Source organism: Bufo bufo, chromosome 4 (genome assembly GCF_905171765.1).
Source record: "Bufo bufo chromosome 4, aBufBuf1.1, whole genome shotgun sequence".
Taxonomy (NCBI): Eukaryota; Metazoa; Chordata; class Amphibia; order Anura; family Bufonidae; genus Bufo; species Bufo bufo.
The window spans coordinates 397,207,780-397,229,590 of NC_053392.1; the positions used below are offsets into that span (position 1 = coordinate 397,207,780).

At 44.1% G+C, this 21,811-nt stretch overlaps 1 protein-coding gene across 1 annotated transcript in view; it reads left to right on the forward strand.

The window, feature by feature from the left end:
• The window catches only part of UST (uronyl 2-sulfotransferase), a 528,102-nt gene that overhangs the window by 374,992 nt on the left and 131,299 nt on the right, over positions 1-21,811 (forward strand). The window contains exon 4 of the mRNA XM_040429265.1: positions 3,837-3,916. Within this exon, the coding sequence (XP_040285199.1) occupies positions 3,837-3,916 (80 nt within the window). The remainder of the gene's footprint in view (positions 1-3,836; positions 3,917-21,811) is intronic.

Sequence of the window (21,811 nt, forward strand, 5' to 3'; positions counted from 1 at the left end):
CATCAGACCAGGCAACATTTTTCCAGTCTTACACAGTCCAATTTTGGTGGAGCTCGTGCAAATTGTAGCCTCTTTTTCCTATTTGTAGTGGAGATGAGTGGTACCCGGTGGGGTCTTCTGCTGTTGTAGCCCATCCGCCTCAAGGTTGTGCGTGTTGTGGCTTCACAAATGCTTTGCTGCATACCTCGGTTGTAACGAGTGGTTATTTCAGTCAACGTTGCTCTTCTATCAGCTTGAATCAGTCGGCCCATTCTCCTCTGACCTCTAGCATCCACAAGGCATTTTTGCCCACAGGACTGCCGCATACTGGATGTTTTTCCCTTTTCACACCATTCTTTGTAAACCCTAGAAATGGTTGTGCGTGAAAATCCCAGTAACTGAGCAGATTGTGAAATACTCAGACCGGCCCATCTGGCACCAACAACCATGCCACACTCAAAATTGCTTAAATCACCTTTCTTTCCCATTCTGACATTCAGTTTGGAGTTCAGGAGATTGTCTTGACCAGGACCACTCCCCTAAATGTATTGAAGCAGCTGCCATGTGATTGGTTGACTAGATAATTGCATTAATGAGAAATAGAACAGGTGTTCCTAATAATTCTTTAGGTGAGTGTAGATGGTCAATGCAATCTCTACTTTATTACAGAAAGTAAGCGGTATATACATCTTCAGAAAAGGGCAGTACTTTCTGAGGCCCAGGCATTATTTCATTGGCTCAAAAGGAAGAAGAGATAAGAGAAGAGGAGATCTCTAGCATCTGCGCACTGTGCATTACTTTGGAATGTGAACTAATGTAAACATCTGGTTATCGTCGCCATTTTGTAATGGCATCTATCCTAACAATAATACTGCCCACGTCATATATGACACTTCAAAGAGGCATTCTTCTATAGGCAGTGAGTAATATGTGTATATCATATTCATCCAGCCAAGGTATTTGATTTGGCATCCTTTCACACTGCCCACAGCAGTTCTCTGCCCTCTGCCCTTCTCCTCATAGCATTGCATAGACAGAGCTCGACTAACAGCAGAAAGGGGAGGGGGGAGGCTCCTGAGATAAGAAGTTTGTAACAACTTAAGATTAACCAGTTACAGTCCTAGAGATACAAAAAAAATAGAATAAAATTCACACATCTCTAACTTTACCCTTTGCCTAGCAGTGAGAATCATACTTTCTCTTTGTGCCGTTCATCTAATGACCCTTATCTCTAAATTATTAAAAGCTCAAAACACTTATTTAAAGGGAACCTGTCACCAGTTTTATGGTGTCCTAACTAAGGGCAACATAAATAAGTGACTCATTCTCTTAGCAAAATGCTGGGTCACTTTCTTTAATTGACCCAGTCAATCTGCCAACATCTTGTATTGAAAATCTCCAGCTCATAATGATGAGTCCTGAATATTCATGAGCTCCTGACTCTTCCTGCCTACCTGCTGCTGATTGACAGTTATTTTCCATATGAATCAGCAGCAGGTGGACAGGGGAATGGCTATAGCTCTGAATGAAAACAACGCTGGACTCACTGACATCACGCTGGACTCAAATCAGCTCATTAGCATGCGGCATGTGGCATCTTTGTGTGTATATTATGAGGTAACCATCTGTCACACCAGTAAGTGAATACATCTAAGACACTTTTTAGTAGTTAATGATTGTATATAATTAGTTAGATTATAATCAAATATCCACATGACAGGTTCCCTTTAAGCCTCTTTCACACGAGCGTGATGGATTAGGTCCGGATGCGTTCAGTTAAATTTGCACCATTTTGCAAGCAAGTTCAGTCAGTTTTGTCTGAGATTGCGTTCAGTTGTTCAGTTTTTTCTGCGCTGGTGCAAGGCGTTTTGATGCGTTTTTCTCCCGCGTGCTTAATAACTGAAGCTTTACAAACAGCATCTCTTAGCAACCATCAGTGAAAAACCCATTGCATCTGCACTTTGTTACGGATGCAATAAGTTTTTCACTGAAACCCCATTTACTTCTATGAGGCCAGGGCTGCATCAAAAACGCAGTATATAGAACATGCTGCGTTTTTCACGCAACGCAGAACTGATGCGTGAAAAAAACACTCATGTACACAGACCCATTGAAATGAATGGGTCAGGATTCAATGCGGGCGCTATGCGTTCACATCATGCATCGCACCTGCACGGAAACCTCGCTCGTGTGAAAGAGGCCTAAGAATTGACATATAATGAGTATTTATAAGATAAGCGATAAGGAGCCGTCAGCTCCTGCTGCACCCTCTGTACTTTGATTGACAAGGCCCTGTCAGTTGAAGTGTGGAGGGCGCAGCCATTACAGTGAGAGCTGAGCCTCTAGGAGTAATGGCAATGCCCCTGTTGCTCCTCGAAGCTCATTTGCATATATTAAAACTAGGGATCGACCGATTATCGGTTTGGCCGATATTATCGGCCGATATTGAGGATTTTGAACGTTATCGGTATCGGCATCTATTTTGCCGATATACCGATAACGTATTGGGAACACAAAACGCGCTGCTCTCAGCGCGTTCTGTGTTCCCTCCGCAGCACAGGGGAGAAGGAAGCAGTGTCTCCTCCCCCTGTGATGCTGCTGCCGCTGCCGCCAATGACAGGACGGAAGACAAGAGGAGGGGAGGGGCTGTGGCCGCTGCGCCACCAATGAAGATGAGTCTTTCATTAATTCAAATACAGGAGGCGGGAGCTGGCTGCAGAATCACATAGCCGGCTCCCGACCTCTATGAACGGCAGCTGCGGTCTGCAGTAGTTAACCTCTTAGGTGCCGCGGATAGCAGCTACCGCTCATAGAGGTCGGGAGCCGGCTATGTGATTCTGCAGCCAGCTCCCGCCTCCTGTATGTGAAAGAGAGGTATCTTCATTGGTGGCGCAGTGCGCTCCCCCCCCCTCAAGCAGTGCGCCCCCCACCCCAATAGTAAAAACATTGGTGGCGCAGTGCGCCCCCCCCCCCCCCCCAAGCCCCCTAGTATTAGTCATTGGTGGCGCAGTGCGCCCCCCACCCCCAAGCCCCCTAGTATTAGTCATTGGTGGCGCAGTGCGCCCCCCACCCCCATCCCAATAGTAAAAACATTGGTGGCGCAGTGCGCCCCCCCCCCAGTTCTAATCATTGGTGGCAGTGGCCACAGGATCCCCTCTCCCCTGCTCCTCCGATCGGAGCCCCAGCAGTGTAAGCCTGGGGCTCCGATCGGTTACCATGGCAGCCAGGACGCTATTGAAGCCCTGGCTGCCATTGTCAGCTCCATGCTGCTGTGTGCACAGAGCACAGGGCAGCAGGGAGAGTGCGAGATCCTATTCACTCTGATAGAGATCTATCAGGGTGAATGGGACAAGGGTTCTAGTCCCTAAGGGGGCTAAAAGTTAGTAAAAAAAAAAAAAACACAAAAATATTAAGTATAAATGAAAAAGATTTACAAAAAAAATAAAATAATAATACACGTTAACAATAAACATTAATTTTCAGCAGATTTGTGTGGGAAATTTTTTTTTTTTCCTCAAAAATAAAAATACCCAGAATATCGGTATAAATTATCGGCTATCGGCCTGAAAGTTGACAAATTATCGGTATCGGTATCGGCCCTAAAAAATCAATATCGGTCGATCCCTAATTAAAACTTAATTTTTCTCTGCAATGCAGCCACACATGGGACCAACACAGATGCCTTCAGCTGCCAAGTCCACATGTAACAGGTCAGCCAGTTTCATAGGTACAAATCTGCTGACAGATGCCCTTTAACCTCAACCGTTTACCAACAATCCTGCCTATGAAGCACTGCGTTTTCCATGTTTGCAACAGCTTTTTAGTCATATTTCTGACATCTGTTTCTGTTCTTGCAGATGGAATTGATAAAAAATATCAGCACAGCTGAGCAACCGTATTTATTTACCCGACATGTTCACTTCCTTAACTTCTCCAGGTAAGCAGTTTGACGTACAAGTTTGATTTATATAAAAAATTCTGATTAACATCTACTTTGTTTTTAAAGACCAGTTTTTCCTGACACTCATTTTGTGTAATAAAAGATTATGGCAGATCGTGCCACATCAGTCAGCATGCTCATGATCCCATTCCTTATTCTACAAGTTTCTTCATGATTAAATATTCTTCCAAAACATCATCGGCCATGTCTTTGGGGACTGTAAAATTTATGTTGGACAACTAAGGGTACTTTCACACTTGCGGCAGGACGGATCCGACAGGCTGTTCACCCTGTCGGATCTGTCCTTCCGCTATTTTGCCCTGCCGCCGGACCGCTGCTCCGTCCCCATTGACTATAATAGGGACGGGGCGGAGCTCCGGCGCAGTATGGCAGTTTGCTGTGAGAGGCCGCCGGACTAAAAAGTCGGACATGCAGGACTTTTAGTCCGGCGGCCTTTCGCCGTGCACTGCCGTGCTGCACCGGAGCTCCACCCCTATCCCTATTATAGTCAATGGGGACGGAGCGGCGGCACGGCGAAATAGCGGAAGGACGGATCCGACAGGATGAACAGCCTGTCGGATCCGTCCTGCCGCAAGTGTGAAAGTAGCTTAAGAAAATAAAAATTTGCATAATTTTTAAAGGGCTTCTGTCACCCCCATTGTGCAATTTTCATTAGCCGACATTAGCTATTTGCTAATGTCAGCTGAGTGCAATCATACATGTCCTACCTTTTGTCTGTGGCTTATTTCTTGTAAAAATCATACTTTTATCATATGCAAATTTCTTCAATACCAGCAAGTTGGGCGTGTACTTGCTGGTAGCCGCCGCATCTGCCACTTCTAGACACTCCCCATCTCCTCTTGATAGACAGGGCCAGCGAGCGCTCTCCTCCTCCCGCTGGCGTGTCTGCTGCTGAATTCCCGCGCCTGCGCCGTAACGCGCGCTTGCCAGCTCCTTCCTCAGTGCGCCTGCGCCGATTACGTCACACTACACCCGGAAGAGAAGACTGCCGATTATCGCTGATGTCGGCAGTCTTCTCTTCCGGGTGTAGTGTGACGTAATCGGCGCAGGCGCACTGAGGAAGGAGCTGGCAAGCGTGCGTCCTTTACTTAGTACGCCTACGCCAATCAAGGAACGTTACGGCGCAGGTGCGGGAATTCAGCAGCAGACGGGGCCAGCGGGAGGAGGAGAGCGCTCGCTGGCCCTGTCTATCAAGAGGAGATGGGGCGTGTCTAGAAGCGGCAGATGCGGCGGCTACCAGCAAGTACACGCCCAACTTGCTGGTAGTGAAGAAATTTGCATATGATAAAAGTATTATTTTTACAAGAAATTGGCCACAGACAAAGGTAGGACATGTATGATTGCACTCAGCTGACATTAGCAAATAGCTAATGTCGGCTAATGAAAATTCCACAATGGGGGGGGGGTGACAGAAGCCCTTTAAATCCATGCTTCAGTTACCATTGATGCCAATAGGGGGCAAAATCAAACTCAATGAAGACTTTTCTCTGTCATTACAATTTTTGTTTGGGCTGTTGTGCAGTTACAATAGGTTAACATTTCATTCTGTAGAGATTACTCTTTACTGTGCAGAATTGGTAGCCGTCTCATTATCAACACATGCAAGACCACAATGAAATGTAGAACCTCTTGTGCTGCCATCCTCTGCCACTCCACAACTTCTCCCTACGGTTACCACACTACTCACCCAGACTCTGGCTTTTTGTCTTGACGCTGTCCTGCCTTTCCCTCTGGTTGGTGTTCCCAAGCGCCGGCTGCAGACAGTGACCTGCATTCTCCTGTTAAACCTACTGGTACCCTTAGGGTGCGTCTGCTTGCTCTTGGCCATTTAAAGGGCCAGCACGCTCACATCCAAATTCTCCACCAACCTATAGCTGGCTGTTTTTAAGGTCCTTAAGCTTTAGGAACTTGAGCTTTAGGGTCCTAGTCACTAGTTTACCAAGTGAAAGTTCAGTTATGTGCCTGACTACCCGTGTACCGAACATTTCCCTGACTATGGATTGTGTTCCACCCCACCTGTTCTGACCCTAGCCCGTTTACAGAATTGCCCCTTTGCATCCTGCTTTGTCCTTGAGCCTGTTTCACGGACATGCACTAATCCCGCCAGCCCTGACTGGTGTCTTTGATTCCGTGAGTCAGCTGCCAACTACATCGGGACTACTCTAAGAGGTAGTAGCCTGGTTGGTTCTCTGAAGCAAAGTTCAGGTCCCTGTATAGGGTTTAATGGGTGAATACCAGGGGGACTGCTAGGACAATGCCATTAGGATTAACCCAAAGTTGGTACAGTGGGTTCACACCTCTGTTCATAACACCTGTATTGTAAAATGGCAGGCAACTAAATTATGATCAGTTTTTGAGATATTTATGTTTTGTTTTATGCAGACTTTTTGGAGGGCTGTGCTAGTGATACATTTTGGAAAAATACATGTGTTTGGAATCTTTGTACTTTAGAAAATATTGGCTACGTAACTTAGAATCTTTTCTGCAACCTGTATATTTAAAGTGTAACTAACTTAAAAGAAAATTATATGACATATTGAGATATCTAAGGTTTTGTTTGGGTGGGGTCCTAGTGCTGAGACCACCACCAATTGCTAAATCAAGGAGATAGAAGCGCTCAAATATGTGCTCCCTCCTTACTATTGAAGAGGGGTTCAATAGAAAGTCAATGAGATAGTCTCCAGTCCATTTTCAGCAGCGAGGAAAGACAGCACTGTGTGAGCACTTTAGTCTTCTTTTTTTTTTTTTTTAAGTGTAGTTACACTTTAAGTTAGAAGTTTGACTGCTGATGTAAACAATGTGGAAGCTCACTTCTAAAAAATTAAAACATAACATAAAGGAAATAATAAAATATTAAAAGCTCCACTCCTGCTACACATTTATCACGCATCCTTTATAAAAAATAAATAAATAAAAATAAAAAAGCCTTGTCCAGTGCCATTGTCCCATGCTACAATATGCCCACATCATACAAAATCAATGTTTCCTGAAACACAGACCTTTGGTCATGAAAGGGTTCATAATTAATATACACTGCGTGCAGAATTATTAGGCAAATGAGTATTTTGACCACATCATCCTCTTTATGCATGTTGTCTTACTCCAAGCTGTATAGGCTCGAAAGCCTACTACCAATTAAGCATATTAGGTGATGTGCATCTCTGTAATGAGAAGGGGTGTGGTCTAATGACATCAACACCCTATATTAGGTGTGCATAATTATTAGGCAACTTCCTTTCCTTTGGCAAAATGGGTCAAAAGAAGGACTTGACAGGCTCAGAAAAGTCAAAAATAGTGAGATATCTTGCAGAGGGATGCAACACTCTTAAAATTGCAAAGCTTCTGAAGCGTGATCATCGAACAATCAAGCGTTTCATTCAAAATAGTCAACAGGGTCGCAAGAAGCGTGTGGAAAAACAAAGGCGCAAAATAACTGCCCATGAACTGAGAAAAGTCAAGCGTGCAGCTGCCAAGATGCCACTTGCCACCAGTTTGGCCATATTTCAGAGCTGCAACATCACTGGAGTGCCCAAAAGCACAAGGTGTGCAATACTCAGAGACATGGCCAAGGTAAGAAAGGCTGAAAGACAACCACCACTGAACAAGACACACAAGCTGAAACGTCAAGACTGGGACAAGAAATATCTCAAGACTGATTTTTCTAAGGTTTTATGGACTGATGAAATGAGAGTGAGTCTTGATGGGCCAGATGGATGAGCCTGTGGCTGGATTGGTAAAGGGCAGAGAGCTCCAGTCCGACTCAGACGCCAGCAAGGTGGAGGTGGAGTACTAGTTTGGGCTGGTATCATCAAAGATGAGCTTGTGGGGCATTTTCGGGTTGAGGATGGAGTCAAGCTCAACTCCCAGTCCTACTGCCAGTTTCTGGAAGACACCTTCTTCAAGCAGTGGTACAGGAAGAAGTCTGCATCCTTCAAGAAAAACATGATTTTCATGCAGGACAATGCTCCATCACACGCGTCCAAGTACTCCACAACGTGGCTGGCAAGAAAGGGTATAAAAGAAGAAAATCTAATGACATGGCCTCCTTGTTCACCTGATCTGAACCCCATTGAGAACCTGTGGTCCATCATCAAATGTGAGATTTACAAGGAGGGAAAACAGTACACCTCTCTGAACAGTGTCTGGGAGGCTGTGGTTGCTGCTGCACGCAATGTTGATGGTGAACAGATCAAAACACTGACATAATCCATGGATGGCAGGCTTTTGAGTGTCCTTGCAAAGAAAGGTGGCTATATTGGTCACTGATTTGTTTTTGTTTTGTTTTTGAATGTCAGAAATGTATATTTGTGAATGTTGAGATGTTATATTGGTTTCACTGGTAAAAATAAATAATTGAAATAGGTATATATTTGTTTTTTGTTAAGTTGCCTAATAATTATGCACAGTAATAGTCACCTGCACACACAGATATCCCCCTAAAATAGCTAAAACTAAAAACAAACTAAAAACTACTTCCAAAAATATTCAGCTTTGATATTAATGAGTTTTTTGGGTACATTGAGAACATGGTTGTTGTTCAATAATAAAATTAATCCTCAAAAATACAACTTGCCTAATAATTCTGCACTCCCTGTATGGTACATTCCTTTATTATGGATTTTAGTTCTGTTTTTTAAGTCCTATAGAAAGAGGAAATGCCTGAAAAAGACACCATACTTGGATTATGCTGATTTATATATTTTTTAACCCCTTAGGGACGCATGGCATATCGGTACGGCATGTTTCCCGAGTCCTTAAGGACCTATGACGTACTGGTACGTCATGTGTTGTTCCGATCACTGCCGCTCGGCCAGCGGTGATCGGAACAAGGTGCCTGCTCAAATCATTGAGCAGGCACCTCGGCTAAATGCGCGGGGGGATCCCGTGACCCCCCCCCATGTCAATTCAGACCTGCGGTTTGCTGCGCTTTCTACAGTTTCTGATCCCCACGGTCCCTGACCGCGGGGATCAAAAACTTTTATATGCCTAAATGATATATGTGGCACCCCTGAATGATGATATGGCGGCGGGAGGTGCAGGGGGGGGTGTTGAAGGCTGTGCGGGAGGCGGGCGGTGCGGCAGGCAGGATCGCGATCCCCCGCCCGCCTCCCCTTGAATAATCGTTGGCGTCTAGTGGGTATACCAGGGTGTCAGCACATTGCTGACACCCTGGTATAAACGGCTGACATTTGTGATGCGATATCAGCCGTTAACCCTTTCCATACCGCGGTCCGTACGGACCACGGTATGGAAAAGCACAGGTTAACAGTCGGGAGCTCCCTCTCTCTCTCCCATCGGGGGGCTGCTGTGCCTTTGCAGCCCCCCGACAGGATGGGGTGACAGAGGGAGGGAGCCCCAGTCCTTACCCTTCCCCGTCTGCGCAGTTGTGGCCACAACTGAGCAGACGGAAAAGGTTCCCATGGCAACAGGACGCCTTCTCAGGCATCCTGCTGTCCATGGTGCTGAACAGATCTGTGCTAAAGGCATAGATCTGTTCAGACAAAGTGTAAGTAAAATACAGTACAAAACACTAGTGTACTGTACTGTATTATACAGACATCAGACCCACTGGATCTTCAAGAACCAAGTGGGTCTGGGTCAAAAAAAAGTTTTAAAAAAAGTGAAAAAAAGTAAAAATCAAAAAACACATTTATCACTGATTAAAAATGGAAAAAAATAAAATTACCTACACATGTTTGGTATCGCCGCGTCCGTAACGACCTGATCTATAAAACTGTCATGTTTCTTTACCCGAACCGGTGAACGCCATAAAAATAAAAAATAAAAAACTATGATGAAATTGAAATGCGTTCCACCATGCGGTCCATCACGGCACTCGGCTTCCGGTCATGTGCTTCGCACATCCGGTGCCGGGGGACTACACATTTGGAACGCAAACGCCTTACTCATAGTGGAGCCCTTATAAATAATAATGCTGGGGTGATCCATATATGCACCCTATAACCATCGACTGTGGGACATGGAGCCATGAGACCCTTTTGCCTCTCCCCAAGTTTAATATTGTGACAGGTGGCACGCATATGCGTTCCACCTGTGATTCACATGAACTTCCTACTTCCGGTTTCCGGCCATGTTTCGTCCTACACGCCTGTATATGACGTTTAAATGTTTGATCCTTGCTGCACAGGTGAATACTATTTGAATATTATCTATTATCCCATATAAGGTGATGCCCCAGCATTTGACTCTTTACCCCTGAGGAAGCCGGATTGCTCCGGCGATACGCGTTGGGCGCTTTCTCATTTGTTCAGGTCCACTGTACCAGCTCTCCATGACGGTTTGACTCTTTGATCGTGACCCCACTTCAGGTCTGTCTGTATCTTTAAAGAGGTCTCACCCTATAGCATACTTGCTCCATATTTTACATTGAAATTTGTATATGCTGGTATATTATTGTTTGCCTATGTTTTGGCTATTCAGTGGACCTGTATGTGCTGGTTACATATTTACTGCATACCGCACTTTGCTCTAATTGTATACAATTTTTTAATGTGTCTGTTGGTGTGTCTAATAAACTTTATATATTTTTATACGGATTTATTGTCGGATGTGCATTTATAAGGTGGTTCTAGTGACCCTCTCTTGGGTCAATACTGTTTAATGTTCCCTCTTACCACCTTTTGCACTCCGTTTACTATGTGGTGTGCCCCCTGACTTGGCTATTTGATGAAATTGAAATTTTGCCCACCTTACTTCCCAAAAAAGGTAATAAAAGTGATCAAAAAAGTCGCATGTACGCCAAAATTGTAACAATCAAACAGTCATCTCATCCCGCAAAAATCATACCCTACATAAGATAATCGCCCAAAAACTGAAAAAACTATGGCTCTTAGATTATGGAAACACTAAAACATGATTTTTTTTTGTTTCAAAAATGAAATCATTGTGTAAAACTTATATAAATAAAAAAATATATACATATTACGTATCGCTGCATCCGTATCGACCAGCTCTATAAAAATATCACATGAGCTAACCCCTCAGATGACCACCGTAAAAAAATAAAAATAAAAACGGTGTAAAAAAAGCCATTTTTTGTCATCTTATGTCACAAAAAGTGTAATAGCAAGCGATCAAAAAGTCATATGCCCCCAAAAATAGTGCCAATCAAACCGTCATCTCATCTTGCAAAAAATGAGACACTACTTAAGATAATCGCCCAAAAACTGAAAAAACTATGGCTCTTAGATTATGGAGACACTAAAACTTTTTTTTGTTTTAAAAATGAAATCATTGTGTAAAACTTAGATAAATAAAAAAAATTGTATACATATTAGGTATCGCCGCGTCCGTGACAACCTGCTCTATAAAATTACCACATGATCTAACCTGTCAGATGAATGTTGTAAATAACAAAAAAAAAAAAAAACGGTGCCAAAAAAGCTATTTCTTGTTACCTTGCCGCACAAAAAGTGTAATATAGAGCAACCAAAAATCATATGTACCCTAAAATAGTACCAACAAAACTGCCACTCTATCCCGTAGTTTCTAAAATGGGGTCACTTTTTTGGAGTTTCTACTCTAGGGGTGCATCAGGGGGGCTTCAAATGGGACATGGTGTCAAAGAAACCAGTCCAGCAAAATCTGCCTTTCAAAAACCGTATGGCATTCCTTTCCTTCTGCGCCCTGCCATGTGCCCGTACAGCAGTTTACGACAACATATGGGGTGTTTCTGTAAACTACAGAATCAGGGCCATAAATATTGAGTTTTGTTTGGCTGTTAACCCTTGCTTTGTAACTGAAAAAAAAATATTAAAATGGAAAATCTGCCAAAAAAGTGAAATTTTGAAATTGTATCTCTATTTTCCATTAAAACTTGTGCAACACCTAAAGGGTTAACAAAGTTTGTAAAATCAGTTTTGAATACCTTGAGGGGTGTAGTTTCTTCGATGGGGTCACTTTTATGGAGTTTCTACTCTAGGGGTGCATCAGGGGGGCTTCAAATGGGACATGGTGTAAATAAACCAGTCCAGCAAAATCTGCCTTCTAAAAACCAAACGGCGCACCTTTCACTCTACGCCCCGCTGTGTGGCCGTACAGTAGTTTACGGCCACATATGGGGTGTTTCTGTAAACGGCAGAGTCAGAGCAATAAAGATACAGTCTTGTTTGTCTGTTAACCCTTGCTTTGTTAGTGGAAAAAATGGGTTAAAACGGAAAATTAGGCGAAAAAATGAAATTCTCAAATTTCATCCCCATTTGACACTAACTCTTGTGCAACACCTAAAGGGTTAACAAAGTTTGTAAAATCAGTTTTGAATACCTTGAGGGGTGTAGTTTATAGAATGGGGTCATTTTTGGGTGGTTTCTATTATGTAAGGCTACTTTCACACTAGCGTTCGGGGCTCCGCTTGTGAGCTCCGTTTGAAGGCTCTCACAAGCGGCCCCGAACGGATCCGTCCAGTCCTAATGCATTCTGAGTGGATGCGGATCCGCTCAGAATGCATCAGTCTGGCACCGTTTGTCCTCCGCTCAGCAGGCGGACACCTGAACGCTGCTTGCAGCGTTTGGGTGTCCGCCTGGCCGTGCGGAGGCAAACGGATCCGTCCAGACTTACAATGTAAGTCAATGGGGACGGATCCGTTTGAAGATGACACAATATGGCTCAATCTTCAAACGGATCCGTCCCCCATTGACTTTCAATGTAAAGTCAAAACGGATCCGTTTGCATTATCATGAACAAAAAAAAAAAAAAAAATTTTTTATTTTTTTTTGTTCATGGTAATGCAAACGGATCCGTTCTGAACGGATCTAAGCGTTTGCATTATAGGAGCGGATCCGTCTGTGCAGATACCAGACGGACCCGCTCTGAACGCTAGTGTGAAAGTAGCCTTAGCCTCGCAAAGTGACTTCAGAGCTTTAGTGGTCCCTAAAAATTGGGTTTTTGTAAATTTCTGAAAAATTTCAAGATTTGCTTCTAAACTTCTAAGCCTTGTAACATCCCCAAAAAATAAAATATCATTCCCAAAATAATTCAAACATGAAGTAGACATATGTGGAATGTAAAGTCATCACAATTTTTGGGGGTATTACTATGTATTACAGAAGTAGAGAAACTGAAACTTTGAAATTTGCAAATATTTCAAAATTTCTGGTAAATTAGGCATTTTTTTTATGCAAAAAATAATAATTTTTTGACTTTATCTTACCAGTGTCATGAAGTACAATATGTGACGAAAAAACAATCTCAGAATGGCCTGGATAAGTCAAAGCGTTTTAAAGTTATCAGCACTTAAAGTGACACTGGTCAGATTTGCAAAAAATGGCCGAGTCCTTAAGGGGTTAAACTGACCCCCCAAAACACACTGTAATGTTTATAGTGGGTTTTATGCTTCACTACCATTGGCTTTCAGCTATCATCGGGACTCAGCGTTTTATTTTTATTTTTTTTATCGTGAAAATATGCAGCAAAAACATTTCAAACCACTCTAGTGGCTGCTTCTTAGCTTTGTTTTATTAGGACACAGCTACGTAATATCCTTAAAGGATTTCAGTTGTTCATGATTTAGATATTAATAATCTATCCTCAGGACAGGCCATAATTATCTGATTGTCGGGGATCGGTACCTCTGCCGATCAGCTGTTTCAGGGTAGCTCCGGTACTGGATGTAGGCGCCAAAACTAAACAGCTCCATCCATTTCCGTTATGTAGCGGGAACATCAGTGAGAGCAGCGCTGCAATAACAGGAGTAGTAGTCTAATGCCTACTTCTGTGGCCAGACATACCCCAAATTAGCTGATCAGCAAGGGTGCTGTAAGTCGGACTATGAGGATAGCCCATCAAAATCCTCGACAAACCCTTTAAGCAGTACAGGTGAAACTCGGAAAATTAGAATATCGTGCAAAGTTCATTTATTTCAGTAATGCAACTTAAAAGGTGAAACTAACATATGAGATAGACTAATTACATGCAAAGCGAGATATTTCAAGCCTTTATTTGTTATAATTTGGATGATTATGGTTTACAGCTTATGAAACCCCAAAGTCACAATTTTGAGGTACCCTTTGCTCAGGGGGTATGGGTTAATTAGCGGACTAGAGTGTGACACTTTGAGGCTAGAATATTGAACCTTTTCACAATATTCAAATTTTAAGCTGCATTAAGCACCTCCCGACCGCCTAACGCAGAGATGCGGGCGGCCATATTATTCCTCCTGGACGCATCGGCACGTCATCTCGCGAGACACAAGATTTCCTGTGAACGCGCGCTCACAGAAGCGCGCGTTCACAGGATCGCATGGTAAACTAGTTGATCTACAGCCTGCCAGCGGCGATCATTCGCTAGCATGCTGTAGATGCGATTTTTTTTTTAACATCAGAAAGGTATATTAGACGCTGTTTTGTTTACAGCGTCTGATATACCTGCTACCTGGTCCTCTGCTGGTCCCTTTTGCTTGGATCGACCACCAGAGGATGCAGGCAGCTCTGTAAGTAGCACCAAGCACCACACAACACTACACCCCCCCCCTGTCACTTATTAACCCCTTATTAACCCCCTGATCACCCCATATAGACTCCCTGATCACCCCCCTGTCATTGATCAACCCCCTGTAAGGCTCCATTCAGACGTCCGTATGTGGTATATGTAAAAATACACCCCAAAACACATTGCCCTACTTCTTCTGAGTACGGCGATACCACATGTGTGACACTTTTTTGCAGCCTAGGTGCGCAAAGGGGCCCAAATTCCAATGAGTACTTTTAGGATTTCACAGGGCATTTTTTACGCATTTGGGTTCCAAACTCCTTCTCACGCTTTAGGCCCCCTAAAATACCAGGGCAGTATAAATACCCCACAAGTGACCCCATTTTGGAAATAAGACACCCCAAGGTATTTTGTGCGGGGCATGGCGAGTTCATGTAAAATTTTATATTTTGTCACAAGTTAGTGGAATATGAGACTTTGTAAGAGAAAAAAAATATATATTTCCGCTAACTTGTGCCAAAAAAAAAAAAATTCTAGGAATTCGCCATGCCCCTCACGGAATACCTTGGGGTGTCTTCTTTCCAAAATAGGGTCACTTGTGGGGTATTTATACTGCCCTGGTATTTTAGGGGCCCTAAAGCGTAAGAAGTAGTTTGGAATCCAAATACGTAAAAAATGCCCTGTGAAATCCTAAAGGTACTCATTGGAATTTGGGCCCCTTTGTGCACCTAGGCTGCAAAAAAGTGTCACACATGTGGTATCACCGTACTCAGGAGAAGTAGGGCAATGTGTTTTGGGGTGTATTTTTACATATACCCATACTGTGTGTGAGAAATAAAAAAAAAATTATACAAAGTTGTCAATTGCCCTACTTCTCCTGAGTACTGCGATACCACATGTGTGACACTTTTTTGCAGCCTAGGTGCGTAGAGGGGCCGAAAGTCCAACGAGTACCTTTAGGCTTTACAGGGTTGCTCATAATTTAGCCCCGACCAAAATGCCAGAACAGTAAACACACCCCACAAATGACCCCATTTCGGAAAGTAGACACCCCAAGGTATTCACTGAAGGGCATAGTGAGTCCGTGGGAGATTTTTTATTTTTTTGCCAGAAGTTAGCAGAAATGAAAACTTTATATATTTTCTTTTTTTTCTCAGAAAGTGTTATTTTCTGCTAACTTGTGAAAAAAAATTAAATCATACATGAACTCACCATGCCCCTCCGCGAATACTTTGGGGTGTCTTCTTTCTAACATGACTGATAATGCTCCGTGCCTCTCTGTGACCTCTTTACTACGAAATCACAGTTGTCACTGTGATTTCGTAGTAAAGAGATCACAGAGAGGCATGGAGCATTATCAGTCATGTTAATGCTCCGTGCCTCTGCAGTCTGCCTCGGGTCTTGGCACTCTTTCACGGAGCGGATGCCACGCACGGCATCCGCTCATGTGAAACTGCCCTAAGAGCTGCTTCAAAATGTGGAAATTCACATTTTTGTACCATAGTTTGTAAATGCTATAACTTTTGCGCAAAGCAATAAATATACACTTATTGGATTTTTTTTATCAAAGACATGTAGCACAATAATTTCTGACACAAACTTGTATAGAAATGTAATTATATTTGAACAATTTAACCAGAGAAAGTTAAAAATACACTTTTTTTGAGAAAATTGCAGCCTATTTTGATTAATATTGGAAAAACTAAAAATCGTAGCAGCAATCAAATACCACCAAAAGAAAGCTGTATTTGTGAAAAGAAAAGGAGGTAAAATTCATTTGGGTGGTAAGTTGTATGACCGAGCAATAAACCGTTAAAGTAGTGTAGTGCAGAATTGTAAAAAGTAGTCTGGTCATTAAGGGGGTATAAAGCTAGGGGAGCTGAGGTGGTTAAAGGGGTAGTTATGAAAAAAAATAATATAGCACTGAAAATCTGAAGGGCAGCAATATATAACTGAGCTAAGCAAGTTTTATGCAAATATATATATATATATATATATATATATATATATATATATATATATATATTTATTTTTTATTTATTTTTTTCCTGATTTCCCTGGTTCTTTTCTGGCCCTTTGTTTTCATGCAATAAAAACAATCTCTGCCCCTCCCTCTGCACTGCTAAGGGAGTGGATACAAGTACTGCCCTGAGTGACATGTCTGCCTGCTGGGAGAGACTGCAGCATGTTGTATGTGTAGGACTACAAGTCCAAGCTGTATAATGACACGGCTAAGGGAGTGGATACAAGAGCTGCCCTGAGTGACATGTCTGCCTGCTGGGAGAATCAGCAGCATGTTGTACGTGTAGGACTACAAGTCCAAGCTGTATAATGACACTGCTAAAGGAGTGGATACAAGAGCTGCCCTGAGTGCTGGGAGAATCAAAAGCAACTTGTAAGTGTAGAACTACAAGTCCCACCTGTATAATGACACTGCTGATACACACAGGATCTTCCCCCTACCTTCTTGTGCAATGCTCTCTCTAGTTTGTCAGCTCCTGTGCCCAGAATTGTCACTGCCCAGAATTGTCACTGCCTGCAGTCTGTGCAGCTGAAGGGGTTAAGAATCCTAGCAGAGAGTAGACGGCAGTGAAGGGGGCGTGGCCAGCACAGTGACGTCTCATTTAGAGGCTTGTAAACGACCTTTATCAGAGCAGGGAGAGAAGCTGACATCACAGGTCATGTGACCTTCAGTGAAATCTGAGAAACCAGGCACTGCAGATAAAGTGAGTTAATTGGAAAGCTGTTACATTTACTTAGTTAGGAACATAGAAAGAACAAAAAAAGAACTCAGACAACCCCTTTAATGCAATTCCTTTTAATTTGCATTACTGAACTAAATGGACTTTTGCACGATATTCTAACTTTTCGAGTTTCACCTGTAAATGAAATCTGTGGAAGTCTGAACCATGTCTTCTGTCTCATCAGTGTCATAGATTGCTGCTCTTTCCCACCATCTGGGCTTTTATAATGCAGCTCTATTGACTGTTGTGTATAAGCCCAGCACAAGATCACCAGGATGCTAGTGATTGGTGCAATGGTTTCACTATAAGAATAGATTGATTACAAACTACAAGAAATTAGAAAAAAAGAATATCCAGTACCTCAGGGGGAGTCTGGATTTCCACTGTTAATTGATGCCTTTGTAAGTGGGATGCCACAGTATGTTTAGCATGCTTTAAGATGCCATACTAATCATTGTCACTTATATGTGAAGAAAAACTGTCACCAGGTTTATACTGACCCATCTGATGGCAGCATAAGGTAGTGACAGAGATGCTATAGTTTTCATAAAATCACTGTTTACTAGCTGCAATAGGTCGCAAGTGTGTAGTATTTCTATACATGTTCGGCAGGCTGACCCTGTCCTCCTGTCACTGTGCATAGGAAGGAGAAAGATGTCAGTCGGGGCATAATTATCAAGGACTCCACTGCATTCAGTATGGAGAGGACTCGAGCACCCAGGTCCTACTGCAACTAATTTAGAGTGCATTTATGAAATCTTATACACTGCGTGCAGAATTATTAGGCAAATTAGTATTTCCCATATCATCACCATGACGGCCACAAGGAGATTGACCCATGACCTCTGTGGGGGCAGGAAACAGAGAAGAGGTTAAATTGCCCCCTCCCACCACCACACCTCAGTGTTCCTGTCCCCACTGTGGCCAGGGTCAGAGAAGAGTCTCCCTGCGGACGGCAGGGAGATGAAGATAGGAAATAGTCTCCTTTTTTATTTTTCTTAGTCTCCAGGAGGGTCCGAGGACGGTCTCCTGGTTACCTGAAGCTCATCGGAGCTCCCCCAGTCCGCCGGCGGCCACGTGCTTATGCTGGGCTGGGGGATATCGGGAGGTCTCGCTCCGGCTGGTCTGGAGCCTGCTCCCGGGCCGCAATCTCCTCCTCCTCCTCCCCTGTGGGTCGGGCTGGTGCGGCCGGCGTGTGCGCACGCCGACGTCAGTGACGTCACTTCCGGGTTCGGTCATGTGACGCAACCCGGAAGTAAAGCGCAGGAGGCTGAGCAGTTTGAATAAAAGGCGGGACGGCCATGGGAACGCCGATCTGAGGTCTGTGAGTACTGCAATTGCTTTGCTTGGAATATGTCAGGTCCTGAGATACAAACTGTTATGGAGCTTGATGCCCCCTCTCTGCCTCCTGTAAGTATCCCTCTGGGGGTCCGCTTTTCTTATAGCACTGTATTTTTACTAGGCCTATTTCTGATGCCTCTATTCCATATCTATTTCAGGCTAAAGAGGCGCAAAAAAAGTTTAATAAACCTCCTCGCTGCATCTCTTGTGCTAAAAGACTGCCTGAGGGATATGGAAAGAAGCTGTGTAAAGCATGTATTTCTGATGTGGTCCAGCAGGAACAGTCGTCCCTTATGGAGAATATCAGATCTGTGGTTCAGGAAGAAATTAGGGCCGCTAGAGTTGCTCAGTCTGATCCCCAGGACGAGCCCTCTCGCAAGCGTCCGCGTTCTAGGATCATTACCTCTGGATCCGAGGATGCTGACGATAAGGCCTCCACTTCCATGCAGTGGGAGGATGATCTCTCTCTCTCCGAAGGAGAAATATACGAAAATAATAAGAAATTTTATTTTTCCTCTGAAGAGATGAGTGACTTATTAAAGGCAGTCAGAACAACAATGGGGATTGAGGAAACCCCTAGGTCCTTATCTATTCAGGACGAAATGTTCGGGGGACTCAAGGTGAAAAAATCCAGGGTCTTCCCCATAAACGAACACATTAGACAAATGATTCTGGAGGAATGGTCAGAACCAGAGAAACGTTTGGGGATTTCCAAAGAATTAAAAAATCGACTGTTGTTCGACCCCTCTCAGTCTAAGTTGTTCGACGAGACCCCTAAAATAGATGTGCAGGTGGCGAAGGTTAATAAAAAAAACTGCCCTGCCGTTTGAGGATGCCGCCCAATTGAAAGACGCTATGGAGCGGAAGGCAGATGCCCTTTTAAGGAAAGCTTGGGAGGCCTCCATGTTTAACATCAAGACCAACATCGCAGCAACGTCTGTCGCCAGGTCTATGTACTTATGGTTAGGAGAGCTTGAGAACCACCTAAGCAGTAAGACCTCCAGGGAAGAAATCTTGCAGTCCATCCCGCTACTTAAATCAGCTACGGGGTTCCTGGCAGATGCATCGGCTGAGTCTATTAGATTCTGCGCTAAGGAGGCAGGGCTTTCCAATGCAGCTCGTCGGGCTTTGTGGATGAAGTCTTGGTCGGGCGATAGAGTTTCTAAACAGAAGTTAATATCTATCCCCTTTTCAGGAGAATATGTATTCGGGCCGGTCCTAGACGAAATTCTTGAGAAAGCGGCCGACAAAAAGAAGGGATTCCCTGAGGAAAGGTCCTTTAGAAAGAACCAGTCCTTTCGGTCTTACGGTGGACAAAACAAGTCTGTTAGAGGGAAAGGCAAGTCAGGCCGCTGGTCTTATCCCAAAGGGGGTAGAGGGAGAGGCTTCCTTCTCAAGCCCCAATCCAAATTTGAGGACAAACAATGACGCCATTGTAGGGGGGAGACTGAAGGATTTCCTGGGTCCATGGTCTCTAACATCAAGAAATCCCTGGGCCTTGGATATCATTCGGCAAGGTTACAGGATCGAGTTCACCTCTCTCCCCCCTCCAAGATTCGTCGTCACAAAGATGCCTACCAGATTCTCCAACCTAAATATTTTTCAAAGAGTCCAGGACTTGGTGAAGAAGGGTGCAGTAATCCCAGTTCCTGCGTCTCAAAGAGGTCAAGGGTACTATTCAACCCTATTCTTAGTAAGGAAAAAGGAAGGAGACTTCCGGACCATCATAAACTTGAAGCAACTGAACAAGTTTATTCTTTACAGGAAGTTCAAGATGGAGTCTCTCAGATCCATAGTACCATTGATAAAGCTAGGGGCATTTATGTGCTCTGTCGACCTGAAGGACGCCTATCTGCACGTCCCCATTCACCCAGATCACCAGAGGTTTCTAAGATTTGCTATCCTAGATCCTTCCAATCGGATTCGTCATTTCCAATTTATAGCACTACACTTCGGGATTTCAGCCGCTCCAAGGCTTTTCACCAAATTAGTGATAGAGATGATAGCCCCACTCAGACAGGAAGGGTTAAATATAGTGCCATATCTGGACGACTTTCTAATTATAGCAGACTCAAAAGAACTCCTGCTATCGGACTTGGAAATATTTCTGTCCCGCCTGTCTCAACTAGGATGGATAGTGAACGAATCCAAGTCAATGTTGGTTCCATCCGAGAAGGTGAGGTTCCTGGGAGTTACTCTGGACTCCGTAACTCAGTCAACCTTCCTTCCACAGAGCAAGGTCCAGTCCCTGATAAACAAGGTGAGGCACTTCCAACGCCGGAAAGGATGTTCAGTGAGGGAAGCAATGAGCCTACTCGGCCTCCTAACCTCCTGTATACCTTCTGTCGAGTGGGCACAGGCTCACTGCCGAGTGATACAGAACTGGCTATTGTCCCACTGGAACAAGAAGGGCTCTCTGGACTCCAAACTTCCAATTCCAGGATCAGTAAAGAGCTCTCTCTCATGGTGGATGAAGGAGAAGAATCTTTCCCAGGGAGTCCCATGGATCAAATCGCCCTCAATTACCATCTTCACGGATGCCAGCCAATCCGGTTGGGGAGCGAAAATCGACAAAGCCTATTTCCAGGGGACGTGGAAGCATCTGATATCTGCCCAATCCTCAAATTTCAGGGAGCTGTATGCGGTAAGAGAAGCTCTACTCTCCGCCAGACAGTTGATAAGAAATCAGCATGTGAAAGTCCTATCGGACAATGTGACCGTGGTCTCCTACTTGAAACACCAGGGAGGTACTCGATCAAGGAAACTCCAGAGTATCTCAGAGGAAATTTTCTTCTTTGCAGAGAAAGAACTAAAATCCATCTCAGCAATGCACCTGAAGGGGTCCCAGAATCTAGAAGCGGACTTTTTGAGCAGACAAGTGGTAGATCATACAGAGTGGGCACTGAATCCAGAGGTCTTCAATATGCTAACCCAGAGATGGGGGCTTCCTACAATAGACCTGTTCGCATCAAGGAGAAATACGAAAGTTCAAACATTCTGCTCCCTAAATGCAGGAGATCATCCCTGGAGGATAGATGCCTTCTCCCTAAAATGGTGCTGGGATCTAGGGTACGCATTCCCTCCGTTGCCTCTCATCCCAAGGGTCATTCAGAAGATTCAGGAGGGGAGAACCACAGTAATATTGATCGCCCCGTTCTGGCCGAAGAGAAGTTGGTTCGCTCCTCTATTGAAACTAGCAATAGACGAACCAGTGAGACTCCCACTCAGAGGGGACATCCTATACCAGGGTCCTTTGCTGCATCCTCATCCGGAGTTCCTGAAGCTCACGGCTTGGATCCTGAGGTCTCCCTCTTAAGGTCTCAGGGCCTGTCAGACAAAG